Here is a 19,262-nt window from a genome sequence, read left to right on the forward strand (position 1 = left end):
GTGTTGGGGGGGCAGCGCTAGGCTAGCCTTGAAGTAGTGTTGTAGTATTCCTTCTGTTTCATCTTCCCAAGCAATGGTATGGACCATCACACCTGGCTGTGTGTGGTGATATATTGTGTGCCCTAATAAAATCTGCCTGAAGATCAGTAGATTAAACATAGAGGCCAGGCAGTGGTGGCACACACCCTTAATCCTAGCCCTTGGGAGGCAGAGATCTGTCTGGATCTCTGTGAGTTCAAAGCCACCCTGGACTACATGAGATTCTTTGGAGAGAAACAGAACCAGGCAGTGTGGCACATACCTTTAATGCCACTACTTGGAAGTCACACACTTTTAATCCCAGCACTAAGAAGGAAGTGATATGGCTTGGTGGAGAAAGGCATACAAGGCGTGAGGAGACAGGAGCCAGAGGCTTTTCGGCTGAAGCCTTTTCGGCTGAAACCCCTTTTGGCTGAGGACTCAGAGAATTCATGCAGTTGGCAAGGTGAGAAGTAGCCATGGCTTGTTCTTTTCTCTCTGATCTTTCAGCATTTACCCCAATATTGGCTCCGGGTTTTTAGTCTAAGACCTTTAGAAATTTGAACAACAGCTGTGGAAAGTATTCTTAACATAAACCATCTGACTAAATGCCTTCAGGAATTGTTAAATTTGGAACATTGTTTCCTTTTTGGCTTAAAGTATTCTCTCTCTCTCTCTCTCTCTCTCTCTCTCTCCCTCCCTCTTTCTCCTCCCAACTCCTGCCCCCACCCCCAGGTGTGTGTGCAGGGGTGTGTGTGTGTGTGTGTGTGTGTGTGTGTCTTTTTGATACAAAAGTAGCCCAGGCTGACATGAAGTTCTCTATATAGCCCAGGATGGCCTTAAAGTCCTCCTGCTTCAGCCTGCCAGGTGCTGGGATTATAGGCATGCACCACTAAATTCTGCCAACCATTCATATTAGAAATGGAATGTAGCTCAGGTGTGATGGTGGTGCCAGCAATCCCAACACTTGGAAGGTTGAGGCAAGAGGATCATGAGTTCAACACCAACTTTTGCTACATTGGAATTGAAGTATGTTTTATTACAAATATTTATTTGCCAGGAGGGGTGTGTCTTGGGGTGGGTTTGGAGGTCGGGACAATGTTTTGTTGGGTTGATTCTCTTCTTCATGTGGGTCCTGGGGACTGAACTCAGACTGGTAGGCTTGTATTGTTGGAGGTAAGTTCTTGTTTATCTGCTGAGCCATCTTGCCAGCCCTATGTAGGGAGTTTGAGGCCAGGCTGGGCTACTTGAAACTCTGTCTCAGCCCCTACCCCATTAAAAACACAAACAAAACAATCTAGTAGTAAAATATAGCTCTAGAGAGAATCTGAGTTAAATTATCTTCCTAGTGACTTATGATTAGATCTGAAGTTGTGGCTTATTTTCTATAACCCTTTCTTCTGTTTTTGCATCTGTTCCCTACATTTCTCTTTGAAGTCTAGAAGTAAATTGTGGGTAGGTATGTTGCACATATAATTTGTACATCTAGAGTAGTGGTTCTCAACCTTCCTAATACTGTGACCCTTCAATACAATTCCTCATGTTGTGACCCCCAACCATAAAATTGTTTTGTCGCTACTTTGTAACTGTAATTTTGCTACTGTTATGAACCATAATGTAATCAAATGTCTGATATGTGCATCCAAAGGGATTGTGACCCACAGATTGAGAACCACTGATCTAGAGCTTAGAATGAAGGCATTCATGACATGGACTGTCTTATATGGGGTAAAGATGATTGATAAGGCTTCGTCTTACCTCAAAAATATATACCTAAACTATCCAAGGTCTTAACTGATTCCAAGTTTTCCTCAAACATTCTGATAATAGGAGTCAGGGCCACAGGTAAAGAACATGACTGATAGCATGACTATTAGTGCTCAGTTCAAGCTAGGCATGGTGGTGTACACATGTACTCCTAGCTCTCAGATTGAAGTGCAAGACCATTTCAAATCATCATCATCATCATCAAGATGATAAATACTCAGTTCATTAATAGCTTACATTTCATAAATCTTTATTGGCCGGCACTATGCTCAGCATTTTATTTCAGAAACAATTCTGGGAAGCATTGTTAATAAATGTAAGGAACTGTCATATAAACAGGTTAAGTAGGGCCGGGCGGTGGTGGCTCACGCCTTTAATCCCAGCACTCGGGAGGCAGAGCCAGGTGGATCTCTGTGAGTTCGAGGCCAGCCTGGTCTCCAAAGCGAGTTCCAGGAAAGGCGCAAAGCTACACAGAGAAACCCTGTCTCGAAAAACCAAAAAAAAAAAAAAAAAACAAAAAAAAAACAGGTTAAGTAGATTGATTGCCAGTTGCTATAGTTTGGATGTGTTTAATACCCCCTTCCTCTCCCATGAAGGTTCCTGTGCTGGGCACATAGTTAGTTAGGATAGCCTAGAATGCCAGTTTAAAATAATTTTCTCTTGTTATGAGATAGAAAACTTGGACTCTTTTTCCCTTTTACTTATTTTGGTTCTTCAGACAGATTTTCACTCTAGCTTAGGCTAGAATAGAAGTCTTCTTTTACCTCAGATTGGCCTCAGACTTGAAATACTCCTTCCTGCCTTGGGTTCCTAAGTGTCTGGCAAGCAACATCAGACTGGTTCTTGCTCCCTTGTAAAATGGGTGAAAGACACCTGGAATAGCAGGGCCACACCTGTAATCCTTGCACTTGAGAGGTTGAGGCATAGGATAGGTCACTAGGCTACAGTGAGTTTCAGGACAGCCTGGACTGCAGTGAGACCCTGCTTCAAAAACAAAACACCTAGAGAAAGATATGCTTTCAAATTTTGAAGAAGTTGGCATAAACACATACTGCTGAGGATCTGTCTGCCTTTGCCTCCTGAGTACTAGGGATAAAGGGATGCATCAACACATCTGGCTAGGATTTACCTATTTTTAAGATTTCATATAAATCTGCAGGACATTATGGCACATGCAGAGGCAGGTAGATCTCTTTAAGTTCGAGGCCAGCCTGGTCTACATATTAAGCTCTAGATCAGTGATCCTGTCTCAGAACAAAACAGATTTCTTATAAATGGTATTATATAATATATGGCCTTTTTGTGTTTATTTTCATTTATTTGGTTAATGCCTTCAGTGCTAACACATACTGTAGACTATAAATACTTCAATTCCTTTTAGAGCTGAATAATATCACATTATGTGGACATTTGTCCCCTCCTCCTACTTAGCTGTTGTGAATAATGTGTATGTGTTACCTACATTAATATAAGTGCATCGTGAGTGCAGTGCCCATGGAGATCAGAGGAAGGTGCCAGATTCCCTGGAACCAGAATTAGAGACAAATGGGAGCCATCATGTTGGTGCTGTGAACTAAACTTGGGTCCTCTGCAAAAGTAACAAGTGCTCTTAACCACTGGGCCATCTATCTCGCTCCAACTTCAGCCTTTTAAGTGCTGGGATTTATAGGCATGGATCACCATGCTCAGCTTCTTAATTTTCAAAATAGTAGTCAGAAACTATTTAATTAAAAGCCACCTGGAATGTGTGTGTGTGTCTGTGTCTATCTGTCTGATGATAGGGATCATATTAGGAGCCTTGCACATGGTAGGCAAGCACCATTTTCTGCTCTCAGCTACTGTTTTTGTGTGGTGTTTTGGTTTGCTTTTGAGTCTCACTGTGTAGCCTCTCTGGCCTCTAACTGATGACTGATCCTCCTACCTAAGCCTCCAGAGTGCTTCAGCTATTCTTAAAAAAAAGAAAGAAAGAAAGAAAGAAAGAAAGAAAGAAAGAAAGAAAGAAAGAAAGAAAGGGAAAGGAAAGAAAGAAAGAAAGAAAGAAAGAAAGAAAAAAGAAACTTTTGCATATGCTTGATTTTTTTTTTTTCTTTTTTTCAGAAAGCATAATGGCACTCTGTGTATTTCTTTGCCCAGTATCACACGTTCATGGCCAGCTTTGTTTCCTCTGTTCCTCCACCCATTTCCTCACTTCTGAATTATAAAGCAAATCCTATAAACAGCTGTGTGAGTGACAAGGTACCTCTTACTACTAATGCTAGCATTGGGAAGCAGGAAGACCACCCGTTAGAGTTCAACCACCAGTTAGGGCTGTATAGAGACCCTAATGTGGAACAAATATCCACTACAAGACCCTGTTTGAAACATAGTTTCTGAGCTGGGCAGTGGTGACGCACGTCTTTAATTCCAGCACTTGGGAGACAGAGGCAGGTGGATCTCTGTGAATTCAAGGCCAGCCTGGTCTACAGAGTGAGTTCCAGGACAGCCAGGGCTACTACAGAGAAACCCTATCTCGAAAAAACAAAACAACTGAGTTTCTGCAATACTTCCCTCTTATCTGTGGTTTCACTTTCTGCAGTTCCTGTTACTTGTGGTCAATTTCTATCTGAAAGTATTAAATAGAATATTCCAGAAATAAGCAATTTGTAATTTGTTTTTGTTTGAGACAGAGTCAAACTAGGTGGCCAAGGCTGATATCTACCTTGAGACCATCCCTGCTTCTGCCTCCCAGTGCTGGAATTATAGACATGTGCCATCATACCTGCCTAGAGTGTCCATTTTAAATTCTATGCTGCTTTGACTGTGGTAGTCTAATCTCATACCACCCTGACCCATCCTGCCGAGACTGAACCACCCCTTTGTGGAGCATCTTTACCAACCCATAAGTCACTTCTTGGCTGTCTCTTTGATCAGACTTGGGTATCTTCGTGTTTGTGTTCATCAGGTAACCCTCATTTTAATAATAATATAATAATAAACTTGATAGTGGTGGTGCCAATTCACATATGTCAGCAGAAGCTACATAGTGCTTTCTTCAAGTGAAAAGACGAATGCATGTTTATCATGGGTATGTACAGAAAAAAAAGAGAACCCCATAGGTTTGTACTCTGTAATTTCAGTCATCCACTGGGGCTATTGAAGTGTATCCCCTGGAAAAGAAGGACTATTGTCATTTTCTGTTTTCTTTTTCTTTTACTCTGTGAGAGTATTTCTAACAAGGAGCTTGTTACAAATTTTCTTTTCCAGCTACAGTCTCCAGTTTCTTTATGGGGATTTTTTCATCCACTTGCTCAATTTGTTTCAAAAGATTATTAAAAACTTGTTGAGACCTTGTTTGAACCGATTCTTGCTGCCACACGTGAAATATTTGCCATCTAACCTTCGGTAAAGGTTTCCCTGTAACCTCTGTTAGCAGTACTTCAGACAAATCTGTTATTATTTCTGTTCTTTTATGATTCAGAGAGGTTGGCCAGGTGGCAGTGGTGCACACCTTTAATCCCAGCACTCAGGAGGCAGAGTCAGGCGGCTCTCTGTGAGTTTGAGGCCAGGCTGATCTACAGAGCAAGATCCAGGACAGGCACCAAAACTACACAAGAGAAACCCTATCTGGAAAAAACAAAAAGGAGAAGAAGAAGAAGAAGAAGAAGAAGAAGAAGAAGAAGAAGAAGAAGAAGAAGAAGAAGAAGAAGAAGAAATGATTTAGAGTGGTTGATCATCTGCCAGTGCTTGGGGATATTTCCAATAATTTAATAATTTAGACTTACTGTATGTGCCAACCGCAAGATTTCTCTCAAGAGAACCAGGAATTGGTATTTTACTTTGGAACCTGGGTCTAAAATTTATTTCTTACTCTGTTTTCTCCATTCTGTTTGTTTTTGTATTTTGAGACAGGGTTGCACTGTATAGCCCTGGCTGGCCTGGAGTTTACGATGAGGACCAAGCTGGCCTCAGACTCACAAAGATCTACCTCCTTGCCCCACTCTTTTTTTTTTTTTTTTTTTTTTTAGTTATGTGTATACATGTGTATGGGTATGGGTATGTGCACATGAGTGTGAGTGCCTGTAGAGGCCAGAAGCATCAGATTCCCCCAGAGCTGGAGTTGCAGGCAGTTGTGAGCATTCTCCTTATGCGTGCTAGGAACCAAACTTGGGTCCTGGAAGAGCAGTAAGTGCTCTTAACCACTGAGCCATATCTCCAGCTGCCTGTTTTCTCCATTCATATAAATATATTCTCTTGGTTGTTGTAAACTATCATTTTAAAATGATGAAGATCAATATGTAAAAATTTACAATATAACCCTATAGCAAATGATTTGGGAAATTGGGGTAAAGAAGAAAAAAATTACTTTGAAAAGATTTTTTGTGTGTGTTTTGCCTGCATACATGTGTGTGCATCATGTGTGTGCGTGGTGCCTGAGGAGGCCAGGAGAACTGGAGTTACATGGGCTGTGAACCAAACCCAGACCCTCTGTAAGAGCACCAAGTACTCTCTATTCCTACCCTACCCTATCCCCATTTTTTGAGATAAGGTCTCAGTATGTAGCCCAAAATAGCCTTGAACTCCCTATAGTTCAGGCTAGCCTGGATCTTCCTGTGTGAGCCTTCCAGGTGATAGGACTGTGGGAATTTGCTGATATGTCTGTCTACTTTGAGTATATCACAGCCAATTAGAAGTATTTTGATGAACCTATTCCAGACTTTTTCAGTTTATATTTTTCTCTACTGTAATTATAGTGCATTTTTAATGAAAATTACATTATTCACCTTTTTTTTTCATGTTTTGTGTCATTTGTTTATTACTTGTGAAGTTAGAAGAAAGAGAAAAGGCCATTTATGGGGAAGCTTATGTTTTTAGATTTGTAAAGAAATATGTGGTTTTGTCGACTACTTCAACCTTTGTAATAATATTAGGACTCATTAGTTGTACATTTAAAAATAACAAAAAATTAGCCAAACTTTAAATAGTGCTTGTTGGCATAGGCCTGGAATACTAGTACTGGAATACTGGAGATAGAATCAGACATTCAAAGTCGTCCTCAAATATATAAGTTTTAGGTCAGTGCTTGGGCTGCATGAGACCTTCTCAAAAAACGAAACAAGAAGGGGGCGGGGAATGCTGTGGGCAACATATATTGAATATTAGGCACATGCCAGAGAGTGTGCTAACTTGGAATTTACTAATCATAGAGGTCCACCTGCTTCTGCCTCCTGAGTGCTAGAATTAAAGTCATGTGCTGCTGCCACACCTGGCTCTGCTAAGGATTTTGAAGAATCACTCATGTATGTTTGTTTTGAGAATCTTTCTTTGTAACCTAGGCTGACCTTAAATTCCTGATCCTCTGCTTCTACGTACAGAGAATACAGGCTTGCACTGTTCCAGCTGCCTGCATTCTTTACGTCTTCACGAGAAATCAACAAAGTATGTTATTGTCCCTATTTTACAACGAGGAAACTGAGTCTTGGTTGTTTACTCTCTTTGTTTGTATGTTTATGTATATATTTGTGTGTGTGTGTGTGTGTGTGTGTGTGTGTGTGTGTGTGTGTACACACGGAGGTCAAAGAACAACACCCTCTTCTGGCATCTGAGAACTCCTGTGTGCATGTAGTGCACATAAACCTCGTATATACACATTAACAAAAATAACCTTTAAAAGAATCCCAAGTCTACACACCTGCTTCCTGACATCGGCACACTGGTCTTTGTTCCTTCCTGATCCTTATCTAGCCCTCTGCTGAGAGAAGGGGGAAGTATTAAGCAGAACTTGAGTTCATGGAAAGGGCGTGTTTCCAGATGACCTCACTGTCACCTGACTCATTTACTTTCCAACGATATCTCTTGATTTTTAGAAGGCCGGATTCTTAGTCTTCAGTTTCAAAACAGATCAGCTGTAGATTCAAGCCTCTCTCTGAACCCATTTGAGAGTTTTGTTTTGTTTAGCTTTTACTAACAAGGTAGTAGATATTGACTTGTAGTTGGCAAGAATCAACAGTAGGAATAGAATTACAAAATTGTGTGTTTGAGAGATCTAGGCTTCCTTATCCCACAGTGTTTCTGTATCTGTAGTATATTGTCTGAAAACCTGGCTGAGGTGCTGTTTAATGTGTAGTGGTTTTTCTTGTTTCTTATCCCTCTGTTGGGCACTAAGGAGTTATTCATTGGAACCACGGGTGACTTTAGAGCATGTTGCTTAGGAAGAGCAGGTTTTGACTGGGGCTCTAGGAAGTGACAGAGAAGCCAGAATCTACCTAAGCAGACAAGAGTAGAGCAAGGAAAGGTCTGTGAACATCTGGAGGTGACAAGGTACAAAATAACACTCTTACATCTCTCTTCCCCCATACTGTCTCGTGACTGGCTGTGTTTTCTGTCTGTCTTCAAACTCCTAATCCTCCTGTTTCAACCTCCTGGGTTCTGGGATTGAGTGTATACCACCACTCCTACCCAAATAGATATGATAGCATAGGATAGATATGTATGATAAAACTAAAGATTTCTAAACAATTAGCAAATTAATAAAGCATACAGTTTCATGTTAATATCTAATGAGTGAATAGTTGCTATTTCAAGGAAGGCCTTTATATCTTTTTTAAAAAAAACTTATTTATTTTATGTGTTTGGGTATTCTACCTGCATGTATGTCTGTTCACCATGTGCATGTGTGGTGCTGGAGGTCAGGAGAGGGCCTAAGACCCCTAGAACTGGAGTTACAGATGGGTGTGAGCTACCATGTGGAGGCTAGGACCTGAATGCAGGTCCTCTGCAAGAGCAGCTAATGCTCCTAACCACTGAGCCATCTGTCCAGTATCACTATGTCTTACTTACAGTGTGTGAGTATTTTGCCTGAACCATAGGTATGAAAAGTGTGAAGTTAGATTTGGAACTTCTGATGCTTGTAAAAATTATTTTCTTTGTGTGCGTCTGCAAACATGCATACATGTGTGACAAAGCGCACATGTGGACGTTGAGAAGACAACCTGGAGGATCACTTTCTCCTGCCATGTAGGTTTAATGGTGGAACGCAGGTCCTTAGATTTGGATGAACATCTTTACCCTCTGAACCATCTCATTGACCTCAAATATACTATTGAAATGAACTTTTAAGGCTCAAAATCTTAGTTAAATGCATGTGGTACATTTAACTGCATACAAAGCCACACACAAAACTTAAAGACTGGGAGTTGTGACTCATTGGCCTAGCCTGTTTGAAGCCCTAGATTCAATTCCCAACACACAAAAGATGAAAAGTATATGATTATTGCATTACAGGGGATTGAACCCAGGACCTTGTGCATATATAGTAAATGCTCTGCCACTGAGCTGCACCCTCAGCCCCAACAGAGGAAATTTGCCAGTGACCAACTGGCCATTTAATTCCATATCACACACTTGCAGTGGTAAATTCTGAGGTGTGGTTCTGGTGATTGTTTGCCTGCTTTTTGCTACTACCATGTGCAGTTTTTTTTTTTTTTTGCCCCAAGACAGGGTTTCTCCATGTAGCTTTGGAGCCTTTCCTGGATCTCGCTCTGTAGACCAGGCTGGCCTCGAACTCACAGAGATCCACCTGCCTCTGCCTCCTAAGTGCTGGAATTAAAGGCATGCACCACCACTGCCTGGCTTTTTTTTTTTTTTTTTTTGCCTCGAGTGCAGCTCTTAAGAGCTTCATTCCTTTGAGAGTGCGCCCTGTTCCTTTACTTGTTTGTTCATTTATTAGTTATTTTCTAAGTACATACTGTCAGATCCTGTGAGATGTTAGACAGAATGATGAGCAAAACCTGTTCCCTTGAAAAGTGTGGTCTAGTAATATATTTCTGGTTAATTTGATTCTCTGCTTATCAGTATAGCTCACAGCAGGGTTCCTGACCTCAACACTTTTAACATTTGTGCATGATCATTCTTTGTTGATCAGCTTTCAGAGTGGGTGTTAGGAGTTTTAGTAGCTTCCCTGGTCAGAATCTGCCCACTGACATCCCCCACCTTACTAAAATCACAAGTTTCCAAAGGCTGAACATGGTGGCCCACACCTCTGATCCAGCACTTGGGAGGCAGAGGCAGGAGGATAAGATATTCCAAGTATCCCTCAGTTACATAGCAGGTGTGAAGCCAGCTTGAGTTACATGAGACCCTTTCTCAAAAACAACAACGAAAGTGTTTCAAGACCCCAAATCTAGACTGTGAGCCTGGTGTTATCAAGTGATAGCGAAGCAGTCATGAGAACATGAGTTCAAATGCCAAGAATCCCTGTAAAGCCAGGTGCAGTAGCTCAAGTATGATCCCAGTACTCACAGCTAAGTGGAAGGTGGAGACAGGAGAATCTTTGGACCTAGCAGCCTAGTATATGTAGCAGAGAACAAAAAGAGACCCTGTCTCAAACAAGGTGGAAGGCAAGGACTGATACTTGAGACTCTCTTCTGACATAGGTGCAGTGTAATATCTGTCCCATGACATACATGTGCTCAGACTTATACACACACAGGCACACATTAGGTATACATGCACAAACATACAAAATGTAATATAAAGCTATCAAATGCAGTAAAGAAAACCTGTATCTGTCCCATAATGCTTATGCCTTAGATGGATTCCAGCCACTCAGGCCACTAGGCTGGCATGCCAAGCACCTTTACCTGTGAGGCCGTCTGAATGTCCACAGGTGCTTATGCAGACAGAGCGAACTCACTGGCCCAAGAATTGATTCTAATAGTCTCCAAAGTTTAAATTTCATTGAGGCCTTGCGTTTTAAGCCAAGAATCACTTTCCCATTGGAAAGAGTACTTTCAGCTGGGCCTGGGGATGTAGCTTGGTTGGTAGAGTGCTTATCCTAGCATTTGTGAAACCCTGTGTTCCCACACACAGGATGTGCAGAACTGAAGGATCAGAAGTTCAAGGTCAGCCTCTGCTGCATAGCAAGTCCAAGCCCACTTAGGATATAGGATTGCTTGTCTCAAAAAAAAGAGTATTTCTCCTGTGTTTTAGGTACTTCCTGTACTAATAGCATTAAGTATCCATTTTTCCTCTTAGCCTGAGTTCCTGGCCCTGTGGTATAGTTGAACAGGTAATGAGATTGATCCTTTTAATCTACTTGCCTGGTAAGTGCCTAAATCCCATAAATGTATGGTTTTTGCTCAAACTTTTCTGTATCCTTATTCTTCTAGAGTATCCATATTTCTGTTTCTGTGTCCAGTAGAGTTTTGATTCATCATGGATAATCTGTCACCAGAAGAAATTCAGCTAAAGGCTCACCAGGTTACTGATGAGGTAAATGATATTTATTCATTTTAATATTTTATTACATTTTAATGAATTTAGTTGCTCTGTGTGTGTGTGTGTGTGTGTGTGTGTGAGAGAGAGAGAGAGAGAGAGAGAGAGAGAGAGAGAGAGAGAGAGAGAGAGAGAGAGAGATGCATGTGGAGGTCAGAAGTCAACTTGCAGAAGTCACTCTCTCCTTTCATCATGTGGGTTCTAGGGATTGAACTCAAGTGGTCGTGTTCGGTAGGTAGTACTTTTACCTCCTGAGACATTTTGCAGGCCTCTATTTCCATTTCTACAGTAGAAAAATGAGAGTAGTTTTTTAGAGATCACTTTGGCTTCTTCTTGGTCCCTCTAAAGTGTTTAGTATTTAACAGTTACTTGCAATTCTGGAAGGGATTCTGAACTTTTAACGATTCCTTAAAATCTGTGTAATACACACATTTCTGCCTACCTGCGTGAAATTCAGTTGACTCCACCATCTGAAGTCTCTTAAGGGGTGCCTAGTAGGAAGGAAATGAAAGTGGAGTCATCTCCTTTTTTGCTTTCTTGTAAGGAGATGGATGTGCTGGCAAGTTTTAACAATAAAGTAGCATCATAACTATAGCCAGTGATCAATTGGTTTCCTATATTTTTTGGAATGCTCTAACTCTGTATTTCTTCCTAGTCTTTGGAAAGTACAAGGAGAATCCTGGGATTAGCCATCGAGGTAAGAATTATTCAATCTTCACATACAGAAATGTATGGATGGGATATTAGCACTAGCTGTAATTGATGTTACTTGAAACCACAGTTGCTGAAGACTGTCCAGTGATGTACTGATAAGCCATTTCTGTTTTTTCTGTGAAAGTATTGGAATATGGACAGGGAAGATAAATTTATCACAAGCTTGTGACTTAATTACTTCAGGGGTTAAGATGTGTGTTGGTATGAGGCAGCTAGTTCTGTCTGTGATGCTAGTTCCTGAGAACTTGGTTTTCAATATGATTCTTTCTTGTCATTTGTCAGTATTTGCAAGTTTTGCTGTTGTTTTGGGTTGTTTTCTTGTACTTTCATCTTCCTTCTCCCCCTTTTAGTCTCAGGATGCGGGAATCAAGACCATCACTATGCTGGATGAACAAGGGGGTGAGTTGAAGTCATTATAAGTTTGACTTACAAGGTCAAAAATCCCTATGAAATCAGCCACTTACAAAATTCAGCCTTCTCTTTATGAGATAAGAGTAATACGTTTCTTCTTTTTCTTCTTATTTAAATTATGATATCGTGGTCATTGCTAGATTGGGATGAGAGGCAGCAGTGCCCAACTGTATACAAGTCTGTTAGACATGCACGGCTTATTGTAGGCATTTGTCACATGCACATTAAACATGATATTCTTAGATAACTCTCAGATAGCAAGTTCTAAAAGAGGTCTAAATTCTGGTGAGATGAGTTTAGAAACATCCAATTTTGTTGACCTTAGTTAATCCCATCTAGCTTTCATTAGGATAGTGACTAAATGCTAGAAATGCTGGGAATCTGGTCTGGTTGCAGGAGTGGTTTCCGAGCAACCCTCATATGCCACTGGTGAACAGATCTTTCTACAGTGAGGCTCCAGGAGCCTCAAGATGAGTATTGTTTTCCTGGTACTGATATTCACTGGCAGGTGATTGGTAGAGTGGAGTTTGCAGCTTACTTCTGGGTAACAATAGCATTTTCACTGGACATCTGTGAATGTAACACACCACAACTTATTCTTAGAACAACTAAATCGCATAGAAGAAGGCATGGAACAAATAAATAAAGACATGAGAGAGGCAGAGAAGACTTTAACAGAACTCAACAAGTGCTGTGGCCTTTGCGTCTGCCCTTGTAATAGGTAAGTTGATAAATCAAGACCTTTCAAAAATAAATCAGTACATGAGAATATCAGTGTCGACTCCCTACCCTGAAATAAAGTCAGAACTAACTAGATAACTGGGCCTAAATTAGCAACTTTGTTAAAAAACAAACTGAAGATCAAGGTTTTCATGTAAACAGGAAGGTTTGTAGAAAACCATGGCTAAATTGACCAACTGTTGTAGCAATCTGCATACAAAAAGACTGGGAAATGTACATCTGGATGATGCACAACAGAATGGCATTGTGTCTAGATGTTCAAGGAGTAAAGAATGGACTTCTTCAAAAGACAGGGTGTTTAGAGTGAGTGTTAGATGGTGTGATGTCCACTAAGGCTAGGGTACCCGTGGGTGTGGTTAGATGATACCCTATAGGAGAGGTAGGGCATGAGTTGAGCTTTGTCAGTAAAAGGATTTGGATGAATGTGGAGGAAAGGGTCTGGGGATGAGGCTGAGTGGAAGGCCCTAGCACCAGAAAACAAACAAACAAAAAAACAAAAATAAAACATGGAAGGAAAGGGAATTTAACTGACCTACATGATTCATTTGAGACGTAGCCAAAGAGATGTAAGTAGCTGGTAGAGGAACTTGGATGCCAGAGCTAAGCAGCTGATGGACTGGTTGGCATTCATGACCGCACTGGGAAGCTAGTTAACAGCAATTCATTTTCTGGGTCTTTGAAGTTAGACTTTATCCGTGAGATTAGAGGATGAAACTTTAAATCAACAGCAGTTCACTTTAAATCAGTTGGTTGTATTAGAAGCATGGAGAGGGGAGGATCCAGGAAGATGATGATGGATAGTGTGACCTTAGTTTCATTTATGTGGTAAAACGCACTGACCAAAAGCAGCTTAGGGGAAGAAAGAGTTTTATTTGGACGGCAATTCCAGGTTGTAGTCTATCACTGAGGGAAGTCGAGCAGGAACTTGAAGCAGCTTGTCACATCATATCCAAGAACAGAGAGCAGTGAGTGCTGCATGCTGGCTGCTTGTTCTCAACCTAGTCTTCTCCCTTTGTCTCACACTGTTGGGGCCTCCTGCCAAGGGAGTGGTGCTGCCCACAGGCATGGCCACAGGCAAAGCAGAGCTAGATAGTTCCTCAGTTGAGGTTCTCAGGAGATTCTAAGTTGTGACAAGCTGACAATTAAAACATCACATGGCATCTCTAGGAAACAGAGAATGTTTTATAGTATACTGTATGAGACTGTGCTTGACACAAAGGGCGTCACTTCTTTCATTTTCTTGATACAGGATATCATTATGTAGTCCTGGCTGGCCTGGAACTCTCTATATAGACCAGGCTGGCCTGGAGCTCTCTATATAGACCAGGCTGGCCTGGAACTCAGAGATCTGCTTGCCTCTGCCTCCTGAGTGCTGGGATTCAAGGCACCCTGCCTGGTCACTCATTTTGTTTTATTTCATTGTGAAAATTTCTATTCTCTTCTTACTCTTGGATGAGGCAAACTCCATGATTTTTAACTAATAATAGATGTTCAGCTAAGATGAAGTTTGGACTGAGGCAGTTAACCATTAATCTTTAGGAGCTCATCTTTGAACTCTTAGTTGAAATGAATGTCTTACAGGTTAAGTTACAGAGCTTCATAAACAGTGCTTCCAACTAGTTGTCCCAAGTGCTTAGAATCCCAGCGTTAGCCTCAAATGAGTTAAGTCTTATATACTTACATATTTTCAGGTAAGTATGATTTGTTTTTTGCTTTGCTGTCTAATGTGAGTTCTGGGGATTTACACTCAGGTCCTCATCTTGCACAACACCTTAACTGCTGAGCCATTTCCCCAGCTCTCGGATAAGTGTTTTTATGTTATAATATTTTTCTGTTCAATTAAAGAAAAATTTTATGTGTATGAGTGTTTTGCCTGCATGATGTCTGTACACCATGTTCATATCTGGTACCCACAGAGGCCAGAAAAAGGCCTCAGATCCCTGGAGTTGGAATTAGAGAAGATAGTGAGCTACCATGTGGGTGCTAGGGTTGAACCCAGATCTTCTGGAAGAGCAGCCAGTGCTCTTAACCCCTGATCCATCTCTCTGGTCCCTTGTGTGCAGTTTTCACTAAATAAAAGTTAAGTTCCGGGGCTGGAGAGATGGCTCAGCGGCTAAGAGCACTGGCTGCTCTTCCAGAGGTCCTGAGTTTAATTCCCAGCAACCACATGGTGGCTCACAACCATCTGTAATGAGATCTGGTGCCCTCTTCTGGCATGCAGGCACATATGTAGACAGAACACTGTATACATAATAAATAAATAAATCTTAAAAAAAAAAAAAAAAAAAAGTTAAGTTCCTTGTTAGTCAACTCCTGGTTTTGTTTTGTCATGAGGATTTAGGATTTGACAGTGTTCTTTTTACCTTTAATATAAGCTCATTCACCTGTTTAGACCTTGGTTGACTCTCTGAAAGTTTATAGTTTAATAGCTGTGACTGGGGCTGGGGATGTAGCTCAGTTGGTAGAGTGAGTGTTTACCTAGCATGAATAAAGTCCTGGGTTTGAGTCTCAGCCCTGCATAAAACTGGGAGTGTAATCCTAGCATTGGGGTCATCCTCTTCCTCTGCTACATATCAAGTTCAAGGTCAGCATGAGTCACATGAGACCCTGTTTTCAAAACAACAATAGCAACAAAAACTACAATGTGTCAACCAGGTTTAGCAGATTGATTCAAGCAAACAAATTCTAAATGCCTGCATAGTGTGACTCAAACTCTTAGCTATGTTTTATGAACTTTTGTTCCTCCCGCCTATGTTCCATGTACCATCTTGGAAGAATGAGAGAAGAGAAAGTAGGTAAATTTCCTTGAAAGACTCTTCTTTAGAACAAGATTGGCTCTAAGTTGTAACTTAATAAACAAAATAGCAATGAATTCTAAAAAACGTCAAAAATGAGGGAACATGGGTGGTAGAACAATGGGTGTATTAATTTTGTTTTTTTTCTCTGTGTATCCCTGCCATATGTAGACAAGCTTTTCTTGGACATGGGCAGAGAAGGTACAACATGGCCCTGAAGTAGGCTTTCACCATCAACACTGGTAGAACTCTTTCTCAGTGGGTGGAGAGAAAGCAATCCTTACCAGATAGAGTCAAGGACTGCTGTCACAGAACAGCTGTTCATGAAGAGAGAGCAGAGCTCAGCTGAGAGATGTCTAGGGGAGCCTTTCTTTGTCCTATGTCTGTACACCACGGGCACCTTGGCTGCCATGTGTCACTTGTCCTCGGCCGTCTCCATTTCCTCCCCTCCATTGTTTAGATCTTTCTAACCTCACCTGCCAATCTGTTTCAGGCTAGCACATAATCAGCCAGAACCTGAGGCCCTCAGACACACACAGATCTTAGGCCTCCTTGTTCTGTGAGTCACAAATTCATTCTAGCGGCACTACTAGACCAGTAGGTAACAACTTGGATTCATATATTCTTCCCTTTCTCCCCTCTTTCCCTCATTCACAATTGTTTATCTGCCATTCAGATATCTATAAAACTCTGGAAGACAAGGGTTATTACTATTTTTTGTTTCCTTTGCTTCATAATGGTGGGATTGGTAACTGCAGCTGAAGCTATTGTCTTAGTGTGCTTTTTTTGATCACACTCAGGGCCTGGCATGTGGCAGGCAAGCATTCTACCACTAAGGAAGATTGAGGGGACTTTAGTGCTGCCAGCCAGTACTTCCTGCTCATAATAAGTTTTAGAATTTTACTGAGGAATATTTTCCTTTGGACATGCTCAGGAAAAATGAAGTATGAAATGGCTTAAATTGTTTTCTTGTTTCTTTTTATCTAGATTCTCAGATGGTGGTTGTTTCTTTGAAACCAGGCAGGCATTTGAGCGCATCGTGTGTTTAAAGCTCTAAAGCTGCTCTGAATGTTCTGTTTGGCATTCACTGTTGTCTGCTTCTCATTCTCTCACTTATCTCTTCCTTTCGTGCTTACTAAAAATGAAGATCTAACATCAAAAGCCGGGCTCAGTAACTGATCAAAGGGATCTTTAAGATGCGGTCTTGAGGTACACACTGAACTGCTAACCTGCTGTCTAAAGGTGATGCTTCACATGGCGCTTCTGTGCATGTGCATGGGTTTTGTGAGTGATGGAAGCTGTTTTAAAAAGCTGTGCTGTGGTGTGTAGTGTGAAGTGAATTTGTCTTGATGGGTGCCAGCAGACAAAAGATGGATCTAACAAAAGGATCCTGGTTTGTTAATAACTCCTTTAGACTAATGTACCAAAAACTAAGTTTTTGATAAGTAACATTAGTATTAGCAAACTAAAAGCACTCCTGAAATTTCATAAACTTTAAATGGTTGACCTTTGTAATCCGAGGCCATGGTGTAGTTCTTTTAAAGGTGGGAAACTCAGGCTGACTGCATCTCTCTGTTCACAGAAATTTGATCATGGTCCTCTCCATTAGATCTCACACCCTCTGGTGCCTGGAGATTGCTTCTGTTAAAGTATTGCTTCTCTGTACTTTAATTTCCCATGATTTAGGCCACTGTCAAATCAAGGAATTGTCAATCTAGTCATCATTAACCCTATTGAGAATAAAATAAATATCAATTTTAAATGTGCCAGGCATGGTGTCCCACACCTTTAATCCCAGCACTGGGGAGGCAGAGGCAGGCGGATCTCTGAGCTCCAGGTCAGCCTGATCTACAGTCCTGTTGTTAGGACAGTCCGAGCTATTTTAAAACAAAACAAAAGAATAACAAGGAAAGAAAGAAAATTTACATGTTACTATATGTAATATTGTCTTTTTATTTTTAGGTACAGGTTTTTCCTCTTCATATATGCTTTAATTGTTGCATAATTCCTATTATATCATATGTTAGCTTTGGCTTTCTATAATTTCAAATTGGTTAATAGAGCTAACTAATCCTAATTTTTCATTGGAGTTAAACCTTTCAGTTTACTGTATGTGGTAATGCCAGTCTTAATTTTTAATCTTTGTAATATTTATGAAGACTATGATTCATTGTTAAAAAATGAAGTATCTCATGAGTCACTTTTGTTTTTGAGACAGGATCACCCTATGTTAGCCCAAACTAGCCTTATTCAGTCTCCAGAGTACTGGGTTAGCAGGCATGCCACTGTGCCTGGATTTTATTACTCACTTGTAAATTCATCTTCACTCTCTCTCCCACCTGTTCTACAATCTGGCATCCTAATAAAGCCCTACTTATATTACCTCAATTAACACTTCCGGCTATTGTGCAGGGAATTGTAGCTCGTTGGTAAGGTGCTGGGACTCTAGAAGCCCCCCCACCACAAATGTACAAAAGAGTAGAAACCACTTACTCTTATTTTTAAATATTGAGAAATATTGTTTATTTTGTATATTATTACTCTGCTTTAGATTTTTGCTTGGAACTTACATTTTAGCAAAGTATACGAGACAAATTGGTTGGCTAAATTAACAGATAATTGTATGAAAATATCAATTTGAAAATTAGATAATCTCACCTTGTTCCAGGAAAAATTTAACATGGCTTGATTGATTGACAAAAAAATCTTATGAATTAAAAAAATAATTATGAGAACTTAGGATGGAACCAAGAAAAGCACTTTGAGAACTAGCTTTTTGCTATTCATAAATTTCTCCTTTAAGGCCTACAAGATGGCTCAGTAGGTTAAAGTGGTTGCCGCCCAAGCCCCCCAATCCAGTTTCGAAGCTCGACAAACTGGTGTGTGTGCATCTGTAAACCCAGTTCTCTGCTGTCAGGATGGGTGAAGCATTGCCCTGAAATTTGTCAGCCAGCAGCAGCAGTAGAGAAAAGACTGCCTCAACAAGGCTGAAGGCCAGTTGAAACAACCGAGTGAAGCGGTCGTCCTCTGACCTCTACATGCATGCTGTGGCGTCAGCCAATCAATATTTTTAAATACAAATTACACCCTATATAAATAAATTAGTACACACACCTTCTTTTTGGCATGTGAAGGTCAGAAGACAGCTTACAGGAATTGTTCTCGTCTTCCTTCATGTAGATTATGGGAACTGAACTCAGGCCTTCAAGCTTGGCAGCAAGCACCTCTACTCACCAAGCTGGCTTTAGTTTTTGAGACAAGGGCTGGCCTCAACTGAATGATTTCCTGCCTCAGCTGCCTGAGTGCTGGGGTCATAGGCATGTGCCACTACACCCTGGGTAAAGTGCCCTTTCTGGAGAAGTAATGAATAAGGTCCAATTCTGGTTTTCTCAGAATTGAATCTTCATTAAGGAAGAAACCACCTTTTTTTTTCATAGACTCAATTCTCTGCTTTTGCAATTTTTACTATTATGAGACTAACTTAAACCTAGGATAAATAAGACTTGTATTATAGGAACATTGTGCTTAATTCTTGTTAATAGAAAAATAAAATGAAAATTAAGT

General features: G+C 40.7%; 1 protein-coding gene across 4 annotated transcripts in view; it reads left to right on the forward strand.

Annotated features, from left to right (window-relative positions):
* The window catches only part of Snap23 (synaptosome associated protein 23), a 34,484-nt gene that overhangs the window by 7,898 nt on the left and 7,324 nt on the right, over window positions 1-19,262 (forward strand). For 3 of the 4 annotated variants that reach the window (XM_059261211.1, XM_059261212.1, XM_059261210.1), the window contains exons 2-5: window positions 10,932-11,034; window positions 11,693-11,734; window positions 12,102-12,150; window positions 12,766-12,883. In XM_059261211.1, coding sequence (XP_059117194.1) covers window positions 10,978-11,034; window positions 11,693-11,734; window positions 12,102-12,150; window positions 12,766-12,883 — 266 coding nt within the window. In that variant the 5' untranslated portion in view covers window positions 10,932-10,977. The remainder of the gene's footprint in view (window positions 1-10,931; window positions 11,035-11,692; window positions 11,735-12,101; window positions 12,151-12,765; window positions 12,884-19,262) is intronic. The other variant, XM_059261213.1, reaches the window with a different exon arrangement.

The sequence above is a fragment of the Peromyscus eremicus genome, chromosome 4 (assembly GCF_949786415.1).
Source record: "Peromyscus eremicus chromosome 4, PerEre_H2_v1, whole genome shotgun sequence".
Taxonomy (NCBI): domain Eukaryota; kingdom Metazoa; phylum Chordata; class Mammalia; order Rodentia; family Cricetidae; genus Peromyscus; species Peromyscus eremicus.